Source organism: Mustelus asterias, chromosome 13, assembly GCF_964213995.1.
Source record: "Mustelus asterias chromosome 13, sMusAst1.hap1.1, whole genome shotgun sequence".
Taxonomy (NCBI): domain Eukaryota; kingdom Metazoa; phylum Chordata; class Chondrichthyes; order Carcharhiniformes; family Triakidae; genus Mustelus; species Mustelus asterias.
Window position 1 is genome coordinate 101,675,268 of NC_135813.1, and position 12,702 is coordinate 101,687,969.

At 45.4% G+C, this 12,702-nt stretch overlaps 1 protein-coding gene across 2 annotated transcripts in view; it reads right to left on the reverse strand.

The window, feature by feature from the left end:
• Positions 1 to 1,458: 1,458 nt before the first annotated feature.
• Positions 1,459 to 12,702, reverse strand: part of scarf2 (scavenger receptor class F, member 2) — a 92,014-nt gene continuing 80,770 nt past the window's right edge. For both annotated transcript variants that reach the window (XM_078227389.1, XM_078227388.1), the window contains exons 10-11: positions 9,194 to 9,346; positions 1,459 to 4,185 (exon numbers count right to left, since the gene is read on the reverse strand). In XM_078227389.1, coding sequence (XP_078083515.1) covers positions 2,939 to 4,185; positions 9,194 to 9,346 — 1,400 coding nt within the window. In that variant the 3' untranslated portion in view covers positions 1,459 to 2,938. The remainder of the gene's footprint in view (positions 4,186 to 9,193; positions 9,347 to 12,702) is intronic.

The window sequence follows — 12,702 nt, forward strand, 5'->3', positions numbered from 1 at the left end:
GAAAAGCTTTACCTCTTATCCTCAAACACCTAGTTCTGGACTCCCCCACCATTGGGAACATTATAGAAACATGCAAAGGAAATAGAAGCAGGAGTAGGCCATATGGCCCTTCGAACCTGCTACGCTATTCATTTTGATCATGATTGCTCATCAAATTCAATATCCTGATCCCACCTTCCCCCCCATATCACTTGATCCCTTTAGCCCCAAGAGCTATATCTAATTTGTTCTTGAAATCACACAATCTGATTGACCTGAAAGAGTTGGCAAGCTTCTGCACAAACTCAGCCATTCTAAGCTTTAATCTTTGGCAATGTCACAAATAGCATTGTGCTGGTTTTGTAGCCTGGGCTGAGTGTTGTAAACTAGTGAACCATCCCCCATCTCAAACCCACGCCAATAGGAAAGCATTCACCAACTGCTGCTCCATTAAATGTGTTTTCTTCCATGAGAGAGGAAGAGCACACAACATAAGTGCTTCGATGTAACAATGAGTGCAACAAATTGAATACCAGACCCAGATTTTCTGAATCCCTCGACATTAGTTCCAAGCACTCCAAGTAAACCGCTGCCTCAAAACATGCCACCCTTTCCAAGTGGCATGTTTTGGGAAGGCGATGACCTAGTGGTATTCTCGTTAGATTGTTAATCCAGAAATCCAGCTAATGTTCTGAGGACCTGGGTTCGAATCCTGCCGCAACAGATGGTGGAATTTGAATTCAAAAATATCTGGAATTAAGAATCTACTGATGACCATGAAACTATTGTTGGAAAAACTCTTCTGGTTCACTAACGTCCTTTAGGGAAGGAAATCTGCCGTCCTTACCTGGTCTGGCCTACGTGTGACTCCAGAGCCACGGCGATATGATTGACTCTCAACTACCTTCTGAACAGGGCGGCATGGTGGCACAGTGGTTAGCACTGCTGCCTCACAAGGACCTGGCTTGGGTCACTGTCTTTGTGGAGTCTGCGCGTTCTCCCCGTGTTTGCATGGGTTTCCTCCCACAGTCTGAAAGACGTGCTGATTAGGTGCATTGGCCATGCTAAATTCTCCCTCAGTGTAACCCGAACAGGGGCCAGAGTGTAGCGACTAGGGGATTTTCACAGTAACTTCATTGCAGTGTTAATATAAGCCTACTTGTGACACTAATAAATAAACCTAAACTCAAACAAGAGCAACTAGGAATGGGCAATAAATGCTGGCCAGCCAGCGATGCCTATGTTCCACGAATGAATAAAGAAAAATACAATGCAAAGTACAGTGATGTACTGGGAGCTCATTTCTCAGTATACTTACTGAAAAAATGGCATTGCAGTTCCTTCCTCTCGTTTCACCCACCCAAAGTCCAGCCTGGCCTTCCAAATCTTTGGAGTTATGTCCCTGACATTTTTACATTGTGCACAATCACCTTCACCCAATCACTGAGTCCAGAGAATAAAGAAAAACAACCAGCAGATGGCTGAAGAAAGAAAATGTTTTATTCCTTTTGTTTGAAATTCTTAATAAAACTTGAAATAAAAAAATATTTTACAAAAAAATGATTGTATATGGAAAGCAGCTGGGACACAGCGCGCCAGGAGTCAGGAGTCCCAGTGTGCTGGCAGCCGCACAGTAACCCAGGCGAGTTAAAGCTCTTACATAAAAGCAAATTACTGCGGATGCTGGAATCTGAAACAAAAACAGAAAATGCTGGAAAATCTCAGCAGGTCTGACAGCATCTGTGGAAATAGAATAGAGCTAATGTTTTGAGTCTGGATCCAGGCTCGAAACATTAGCTCTATTCTCTCTCCACAGGCACTGTCAGACCTGCTGAGATTTTCCAGCGTTTTTTGTTTGTGTTTGAGTTAAAGCTTTTCCCTGCCAGTTATTCAAAGATGGCGAAATGGCAGGCTCTTGCTTAGCGTCTCACATAGTATGCAACACTGTAAATACACCAAAAGCACTCGAGAAGCTAAAACTATGGTTGCAAGGTGCCGCAGAATGCTGATACACTTGTACTGTGGCTGCTGACTACCTCACTGCAGACTCCAGTCTCTGTGCTCCAGTGTTCTGTTAACACAAATGAACTTTATAAACTAAACTGACCCTTGGTGCGCCAACCAACTCTGGTCCCTAGGCCCTGCTTTCCAGGACCTATCTTCCCCACTCCAAATTAGTTCAAACACCATTTCCTGCCAAAATTGGGTCCATCACTGCCATGATAGTTGATTGTTAAGCTCCCTCCTCCTCCAACCGCTGCTGCACTCTGGACCATGTTTCACAGGAAGCTGCCTGAGTGGAGTTTTGTGCAGCACTGAGCTAGTTACACACATTTTAACGAGGCACGAAGGTGTCATCTTTGGTCCTTTACCTCAGTCACAAAGACATCAAGAGAACTGAAAAAGAATAAAATACAAAAAGCCAGCAGTTCAATACTGAATAAAATAACAGGAAAGGGCAAGGAACTGATGTTTTTCTTTTTGAGAGAAAGCTTTGCTTATGCAAATTTATGGAAAGATATAACGTCACGCAAAACTTGGATTCCACAGTCCATATGTTTCTTTCTATCTCTAGGACTAACGGAAATGCCTGACACTCTCCGTACCATGAATGATCGTCAGTCCCAGGCATTTGCAAGGTCAAGGGAAAGAAGGCATTGCTTTTAGTCATCCGTCAAGGCAGTACCAATCCAATATTTAATGCACTCTGGCACATTTGGTCATGTTGAGCCATCAGGAAGACATAAGTGAAGGTAAGAAACACGTACGAATATATTACGTTACAAAGTCGATCACTTTTATTGTGCTCCATGTTTGGCGGATGGGCACAACAGTGGCCGTGCAGTTCCTTGGTTCTACAAGAGATTTATAAGTGCCTTTCTGCCCATTTTGTTTTTGGTTTTTGGTGCAGGGGGTGGAATGTTAATGAGGTGAACAGAGGCAGAAGACATTTTTTTGGTTATGACTCCTTATAGGCCATCACCTGAGGTGGCAGCACAGCCGTTTTAGGATGCGAGTCTAACGTTGCCTCCTTGCTGCGCTTCCTTGGTGGTTTTTTGATTGGTGTCCTTTTGGGTGTTTGGTCACCTGTTTCCTGTCTGGCCTGAGTACAGTTCATTCCATCCTGCTCCTGGTAGCTATAGCTTTGCCTGTTGTCCTCCAGAGTTGAGCTCCTGTCATTGCCTGCCATCATTTCCTGGTGCTCGGGAGAGGGAGTTATCATTTTTTGAAGATTGGTCGATGTTGGAATGACAGCTTTATTTAACTTCTGGTTATTTGCGCCAAATGAGCGCTTTGCTTTCTGTGGTGGCGTAGGCTTTTCCCTCTGCTGCTGAGGTGAAATCAGCCCATTTTGCCTCATGCTAACCTCTGACTTACTCTGAGTCTTTTCTTTGAGTTGAGCCAACATGGTAGCTGTCTCTGAGGGTAGCTGATGGTGAATGACCTCTGGCCTACCCTTTGCATGTGGTGGGCCTCTTGGTGATTCTTTTCCTTCCGCACCCTTCTTATCATCGGGCAAAGTACCAATTCTTTTCAAAGCATTTTGGACAGCACCATTGAGATTTTGCATTTGTTCAGCACTTGCTTTGGTTTTCTGCATTTTGCTTCCATAATTCATGTCATTCGCAGTTTGCTCCCTTGCCCGGTTGGGTCCTTTGTCTTTGTGTCTCAGCTTTACCTCTGTGGAGCTCCTCTTCTCATCCGGCCTACCGTAAATCCCAGCAGAGGACTCGCTTAGATTCCTCCTTCTGCTACTGCTTGTCCCATGCTGACTCTCTACTTGATTGGCCGCTTTGTCCAATGATGGTGATCTTGTGGCAGATGAAGCACTTGATTGGCTGTTATTGAACTTGCCATGAATCCAAGACAGTTTGGGCTTGGTTGAAGGGTCAGGTGGGGGAGGCTTGATCCTCTCAGGTGAAGGATGCTTGCCACTCATGTTGGTGTTTTTGCTGCTGTTGGTGTTCACACTGATGTCGCTGTCTTTGGACTGCTTGGATAGTCGTGCTACCTTTGCATACACAGCCCCGCTGGTTGAACCTGAGCCGTTACTCGAGGCTTCGCTGTCAGATAATTTGAGCAACAGCGTATCGTTGGGGTCACCTTTCAGGCATGTGTACTCCCCGGCATCTTCTTCGCTGATTGGAGGAGCTAGCTTTTCCACTAGGTTCACCCTCTCACGGACACTGTTCTCCAGGACACTCTCTGTAAAACCAAACCTCAATGTGAGAACATTTGCAGTCAACAACACCGCACTGTAGAATCCAGTCACTACACAGCAAGACACCAAAGAATCAGAATTACTGCCAGCAATGGAGGTCAACAAATAAAATTAAAGTTGTAAAGTTTATTTATTAGTCACAAGTAAGACTGCAATGAAATTACTGTGAAATTCCTCTACTGGCTACACTCCGGCACCTGTTCGGGTCAATGCACTTAACCAGCACGTATTTCAGACTGTGGGAGGAAATCAGAGCGCCTGGAGGAAACCCACACAGACACAGGGAGAACATGCAAACTCCACACAGACAGTGACCCAAGACCGGAATCGAACCGGGGTCCCTGGCGCTGTGAGGCAGCAGTGCTAACCGCCGTGCTACCAACAGAGAACAGGTAGACAAGCTGGATCAAATATCAGTAGGGGGACATTTAGGGGATTGTGATCATTGTATCATCAGGTTTAGATTGGCGATGAAAAAGGACAATCCAGAATAAGAATAATTAAATGGTGGAAATCCAACCTCAATGGAGTAAGTTTCTGAATAATGACTAACAATCTTCAAACAGCCCTAACCTCCATAAAATGTTGGTACAAATTCCTCATTTTGCAAAGGAAATATGAAAGATACGTCTGTACCTCCATCTGATCAGACAGAAGCACCACTATTATCCATTCAGTTGACAACAAGATTACCCATTTGCTACTTGATTTGTAACAAGGATGTGAATGACAGTAAGTAATCCCAACTCCCCATGATAAGTACCTGGCAGGGGAGAGTCAACGATCAGGCAGGTTGATCTCCCAGGGTGAGACTATCCCATTGCTCTTGGGGGTGTGTTGACACCTACGATGGAAGTTTGCCAAGGCGAGGGTAGAGTAAATTCTCAGGGTAGCCAATGAGGTTAAACCAAGGCTTTACCTGATGCAATTTTTCAAAGCCATCTCGGCCTTCTGGCTGAGATGAAGCATCAGATCAAGCCCGGAAGGGGGTGCAATGCCTCATCCTGTCAGCTTGGATTTTGTTTGATTGAACCCAAGATGGGATGCAATGTCTTGTCTTGTCAGCTAGGATCTTGTTTGTCCCTCATGTGGGGACCTAATTTGAATTGGCATTTTTGATTAGAAATAAAGTACTGAAAGCTACCAATAAAAAAAAAGGATAAGTAATGGTGACCACCTACTCTTAGTTCAATTGGTAATAAGGAACTTTATTGTCCCAATGGGGGTTGAGGTGGACCAGCTGGATCAAATATCAGTCGGGGAACATTTAGGGGATTGTGATTATTGTATCATCAGGTTTAGATTGGCGATGAAAAAGGACAACTGCAATCCAGAATAAGAATAATTAAATGGGGGAAATCCAACCTCAATGGAGTAAGAAGGGATCTGGGCCGCGTAAATTGGAATCAAAAGTTAACAAGCAAAATGGTAATGGAATAATGACCAGCCTTTGTCAAGGAGACAGTTTGTGTACAGAGTGTGTTCCTGCAAGGGGAAAGGTAGCAGCAACAAATCCAGAGCTCCCTGGATGACAAAAGAGATTGAAATTAAGATGGAGCAGAAAAAAATGTGCTTATGACCGATGTCAAGTGGATAATACAATTGAGAATCAGGCTGAATATAAAAGGTTCAGAAATGAATTGTAAAATCAAATAAGCAAAGGAAAGAAATAATACGAAAAGGGACTGGCAGCAACAAAGAAGGAAATTGAAATGTCTTCCACAGGCATATAAATAATAAAAAAGTGGTAAGAGGGGCCCAATCGGGACCAAAAAGAGGACTTCGGCATGGTGACAGGAAGCATGGCTTTGATGTTAAATTAGCATCTATCTTATCAAATTTGTATCCTTTTTTAATTCATTCATGGGATATGGACGTCGCTGGCTGGTCAGCATTTATTGCCCATCCCTAGTTGCCTTTGAAGGGCAATTGAGAGTCAATCATATTGTTGCAATTCTGGAGTCACATGTCAGCCAGACCAGGTAAGCTTGGCAGATTTCTCTCCCTAAAGGACATTAGTAAATCAGTTGAGTTTTTCCGACAATGGTTTCATGGTCATCAGTAGATTCTTAATTCCAGATATTTTTTATTGAATTCAAATTCCACCATCTGCTGTGGTGGGATTCGAACCTGGATCCCCAGAACAGTAGCTGAATTTCTGGATTAATAGTCTAGCAATAATATCGCTAGGCCATCGCCTCTTCTATTACCAAGGATGAAGATGCAGCCAATTCAAATTAGGTTCAATCATGGTTCCCACATGAGGGACAAACTAGATCCAAGCTGACAAGATAAGACATTGCATCCTATCTTGGACTCAATCAAACAAGATCTATTGTGAAAGAGGAGGTAATTCAGACACAAGGAGGGTTTAAAATTGATAAAGAGGAAGCCCTGGGTAAATTATTGGTGCTTAAAGTTGATAAGGTACCAGGAGCAATGATGAGATGCATTCAATGGGATATGGAAGGAAGTGGGAGTGGAAATTGCAGAGGCACTGTCCATAATTTTCCAATCTTTCTGCGAGGTGGTGCCAGAGGAATGGAGAGTTGCAAATGCTACACCCTCGCTCAAAAGGGATGTGAAGATAAGCCCAGCAACTTCAGGCCAGTCAGTTTAACCTCGGCGATGGGGAAGATTTCAGAAAGAATAATTTAAAACAAAATTAATAGTCACTTGGGACAATGCAGGTTCATTAAGGAAAGACAGCATTTGTTCAAAGTAAATCATGTTTAACTAATGTGCATAAGTTTTTGATGAATTAACAGAAAGGCTTGATAAGGGTAATGTCGTTGATGTGGAAAAGACATTTGATGAAGTGCCACATGACAGACTTGTGGTCAAAATGACATCTCAATAAATAAAATGGACAGTAGCAGCATGAGTGGCAGGAAACAAAGGGTAGGGGTGAACAATTGTTTTTTAAACTGGAGAAAGGCTTATAGTGCAGTTCCGCAGGGATTACTAATAATCTAGACTTTGCTGCGCAGTGCACAATTTCAAAATTTACAAATGATACAAATCTTGGAAGTATTGTGAACTATGGGGCGGATAGTGTAGAATGACTTCAAAATGATTTAGAGAAAGGTTTGTGGAATGGACAAGTGTCAGATGAAATGTAATGTCGAGGTGTGTGAAGTGAAATCAAAATTCAGTGTGATGGGGAGACCACACAGAGAGACAATATAAAACATAGACTACAATTCCAAAAGGGGTGCAGGAGCAGAGGAATCGGAGTGTATACTGCAAAAATACTGAAGGTGGCAGGACAAGTTGAGAGCACGGTTTATGGAGCAGATGCCATTTGGGGCTTTATCAATAGAGACATAGGGTGGAATTTTCCAGCCCTTCCCACTGGCGGGATTGTCCCATCTCGCTGAAGGTGACCTTTTGCAGCTGGTTCCTCGGTGGCGTAGCTGGTGAGCAACGGAAAAGACCATTGACTTCGATGGGCCCGCCGGTAGCCAATGGCAAGTCGCCTCCGCCACTGGAAAGCCAGCCACGGGGAGTGTGATAATCCCAGTTTGTTGGGAAACTTGACCCGCTTTTAACCTGCCCTGAAACTCCGGAGAACAACATTCCGAACTATTTTCCCACCATTGGGAAACTGATTTTTTGCCTCATGCCACGTTCATTGGCCCTGTCATTATTCTGCTGCAATGTTGGGGGACCCCATTTACATTCATTAGCATCTCATGAATGCTCATCAAAAAGGCTAACTCGCCAGGATCACAATTCCGTCCTGTCAGCAGGTAATCAGAATGTTCTGTTTTGCCACTGTCTATAAGTGGGGTGCATCTGACAAGTTTCACTTCATCCACATCCTGAAGGTCAGTAGAAGCTGCTTTGTCTTCCTTTTAAAACCATCATTGCTACATATCGGGTGCCTGTAGCAGAAGCTACATGAAGGCTGGGCACAGGAGGCACAGTAAGGAGTCTAACAACACCAGGAGGCACGACCAGTGAGGAGGGGTAAGATGGGGGCGGGATGGCCAGAGGGCAAATGTTAAAGACTGTGGGGGAGGGGGGGGGGGGGGGCATGTTTAAGAGACTGTCCTGGAAAGGTTGAGTGTCCAGGATTTCAAAATTTACAAATGATACGAAACTTGGAAGTGTTGTGAACTATAGGGCAGATAATGTAGAATTACTTCAAAATGATTTAGGGATAGGTTTGTGGAATGGACTGACAAGTGTCAGATGAAATGTAATGTCGAGAAGTGTGAAGTGATATCAAAAGTCAGTGCGATGGGAAGATCACCCAGAGAGACAGCATAAAACATAGGGTACAATTCCAAAAGGGGTGCAGGAGATATTTCGATATGGCGCAAGGCCCTTCAACCATGTGTTGTAATGGCAGGGTGGGCAATTTCCTGTTCGGCCTCAACTGGAGTATTGGATCCAGTTCTGGGTGCCACACTTTGGGAATGATGTGGAAGCACTAGAAAGGGTGCAGAACAGATTCTTAGGAATGTTTTTTTAGGATGAGAAACTTCACAGATTGGACAAGTTGGGTCAGTTCTTCTTGAAGGTTGAAAGGGGATTTTATCGAAGTGTACAAAAATCATGTGGAATCTAGACAGAATAGATAGGGAAAAATTGTCGCCATTGGTGGAAGGATCAGTAACTTGCTAAAGAAGCAATGGCAACATGAGGAAAGAATTTATCACACACAGTAAGTGGTTAGGATCTGGAACACACTGCTTGAGACTGTGGTGGAGGCAGGTTCAATCAAGGCGTTCAAGAGGGAATTGGATCATTATGTGAAAAGGAAACATTTGCAGAGCTATAGAGAAAAGGCAGTTGCACCAAATGAATTGCTCCTTCAGAGGGCCAGCACAGATACGACAGGCTGAGTGGCTGCCTTCTGTCCTATAACCATTCTATAATTATGTGAATTCATTCAAGTGCACAACTGGTTACTTTAGAAGTAGAGGAGGACAAATATAAACTGGAATTGTAAGACTATATGCAGCCACTGACATCTGTACTCACCTTCATGAGGTACGCAGTACACAGGACCATCATCTGCTGTATCAAAAGAGGAAAAGGAGCCGTGGGAAGACCAGGATGGTGATGGCTGATCCATCATAGATGGCGGCTCAATGTAGCTGCAATTCAAGGTGTTTTCCATGTCATGGTGGGCCACTGAAAGTAGTAGTACAGGATTAGCAAAGGGAATGGGTGTATCCAACCTCAAGAAACATGTCACATTCACCCACTTGCCATTCAGTGATGTGTCTGCAACTTGATAGCCTCAAGAATGGTGCACTGACTCATTTAATAACACCCAGAACTAAACCCTACCCCATTAAAAACATTCCAAATATCTTAACTCCAACTATCCTGTCCAGAGGATGTTCCCAAATATTTCACACACTTCGTTTGATGTTGCTCCCAAGATCCATTTAAAAAATATATTCTTTGCCCTTACCTTTCTGGCCTATATCCCTGGTTTGCCCAATTTATCCACGCTTATTCATATTTTGTAAACTTTGATGATCATATTGCCCACGGAACATTGCGCAGTCTCACAGGCTATTATCCTGCGTTAATTAATTGTGTTCCATTATATTCAAGGAAAGGGCATTTATTGGGGTTGCACTAGTGTACATAGAAAGAAGCACACTGAAACTGAGGCATGGTTTCATTAGGAGATGCATGCTTGTAATGTTTCACTTTGTAAATAAATGTAAGACTGCGTGAAGATTGGCTGCAGTACCATCCTTCACCAACTGGCTTTGTGAAATGAACATCCAGGAGTTCAATAGTGACACAGAGGCTGCATTATATTATTATAAAGACCTATTGCTCCACGAATGTCAAATGGGACTTTTACCTCCTATTTTGATTGTGATATATCTGTGAGTGCCATTCCTGACACTCCCTCCTGCGATGAATAATGCCTCTCAACTAAGGGTTACATTTTGTTGACATATGATTTGACATCAGCACCGGGTTTAACGATTGCTCCTGCTCCTCAAAAAAAAAACACTTAAAAATGATCTCTTTGACAGCATGAGTGTCTGAGTAGGATGAATTCCACCATCCTTTGCCTCGACCTTTCCAGTCTTTAGTTCCTGCAGAGCCTTATGTACTTCATGCCACCCTCACGCTGACTAACTGAAAGGCGTTTCGCATTGTGAAGTAGCGGGATGCTAACTAAACTGTTTACTAACATGAATGTAATACCATGGTGATGCCTCAGGAACATGTGAAGAATTCCTAACCTTTGTGTTTTTAGTGATGTTCAGCTTTGATGTGGTTATTTCATTAGCTGCAGTAGCAGCTGTGGGTGATTATGGTAGATCTGTGCTAATCGTGGCCTCCACATCTACCTCTTTAATATACAGCAACCGATGGAGGAAAGAAAATAATATTTCAGGCAGGCTGCCAGGCTGCTGAGATGAAGCCAAGCACTGACTCGCTGTTAGTCCAGACTAACAGGAGCTTCAGAATGACTAATGATGGACTAGACACAGGAATAAAGTCAAGGCTGGAGACCCAGCCAGTATTAGGCTGAGGATTCCCTGAAATATTGGTTACTAAGTTGGTGAGGACCAGTTTCAGGATTACGTAGGTGAAGACCAGTACTGTTTGGGTTACTCTATCTCCCTCCACTGTCTTCTCCTTTAACATCATCCTTAAAACCATCTCTCAATAGGCTGGGAGTGTTAGATAAAGGGGGTGAGGAAGAGGGTCATGTAATGTGCAACTGCCAGTATAGATCAGTTGATCAAAATTTACCCATTTTTATGCTGTCAGTAAGTCTTTGAACAAACTTTTGATCAGCCTTCCTAGTATCAACCCCTTTGACTTAGCATCATTCATTTCTGAACACATGCCTGTTATGTGCCGAGGAACATTTTTCTATGTTAAAGTCATTATATAAATACAAGTCATTGTTGGGTCTGTGACAAAAGTAGAGTAATTTTGTCCATTGTTTATGAGTTTTCACTCAACACTGCCTGTATTACTCGAGGAGACATAGAACTCTCAAAATGACTGCTAAAGTCTAATAAATTCTGGTAGATTGCTTGTCTTTCTGTTCTAGCCTAACACATATGGAAATAGACCAACAGAGAAGAAACAGATATGAGTGTAACAAATATCACTGTTGGCTTATTTTGTTGCTGTCAGCTTTGCCATCTTATTTTGATACACAAAGGGCACGATTTTACCACTGCGTCGCGCCCGTTTTTGGGCGCAAAAACATGGTAAAGTCGGGTGTGAAGCCATTAACGTGATCCGCACCCACGTCCGCGCAGATGCCCACTTTATTGAGGCCCGAAAATGGCCGCGATCCGATTCGCGCCCGAAACAGGCGCAACGGCGATTTAAATGCATTTGCATGTATTTAAATTGAATTAATGAACTGCCCGCCCAACTTTATCAGCATTTCCCCCTTTACCACCGCATGTGCGTGTCCAGATTTGGCGCAAAACAGATATGCTTGACAAAAGGCCTGTTTCGGGCGCTCCAGCTTCTGAAAAGGTGAGTTCAGAACTTCCAACGCTCTCTGACTCAGATCGGTGGTGGGGGGGGAAGGAGGGAGACGGGCCAGATCATTCTCTGGTGGCGGGGGGGGGGGGGGGGTGGAGGGGTCAGGAGAAGGGAGGCCCGATCATTTTCTGGTGGAGGGGGGGGGGGGGAGGGGGGAGGGTGTGGAGGAGGAGGAGATGGGTCAGATGTATTTCTGGTGGATGGGGGGGGGAGGGAGGACAGATCGCTCTCTGGTTTGGAGGGGAGGGGGGCAGAGGGAGGCCAGATTGTCATCTCGTGGGGGACAGGGAGGAGGAGGCGGGTCAGATCGTTGTCTGGTGGGGGGGTTGGGGGGAGGTGGGTTAGATGTATCTCTGGTGAATGGTGGGGGGGGGGGGGGGGGAAGAGAGAGGAGGGAGGCCCGATTGTTGTCTGGCGGGAGGGGGGTGTGAGGAGGCCCGAACGTTCGCTGGATGCAGGGGGGAGGCCCGATCATTTTCTGGTGGAGGGGGGGGGGGGGGAGGGGGGCGGGGAGGGGGGGCGGGGGGATGGGGGCGGGGGAGGAGGGGGGGTCAGATGTATCTCTGGTGGATGGGGGGGGGGCGGGGGGGGGGAGGACAGATCGCTCTCTGGTTTGGGGGGTTGGAGAGGGCAGAGGGAGGCCAGATTGACGTCTGGTTGGGGAGAGGGAGGAGGAGGTGGGTCAGATCGTTGTCTGGTGGGGGGGGTAAGGGGAGGCGAGTCAGATGTATCTCTGGTGGATGGGGGTGAGGGAGGAGGGAGGCCCAATCGTTGTCTAGCTGGGGTGGGCGGGGGGGGGGGGGAGGCCCAAACCTTCTCTGGGGAGGTGGGGGTTAGGCCCGATCATTCTCTGGGGGGGTCTACTGCCACTCTGCGGGCGATCGGTGGGGGGGAAGGGGGCAGAGGGTCATGATCGGTCTGGGTAGCGGGGGGGGGGTGGATAAGGGGGACAGTTATGTTGTAGGGGTGGGGTGATGTCTGCGGGAACCATCGCTCCTGGG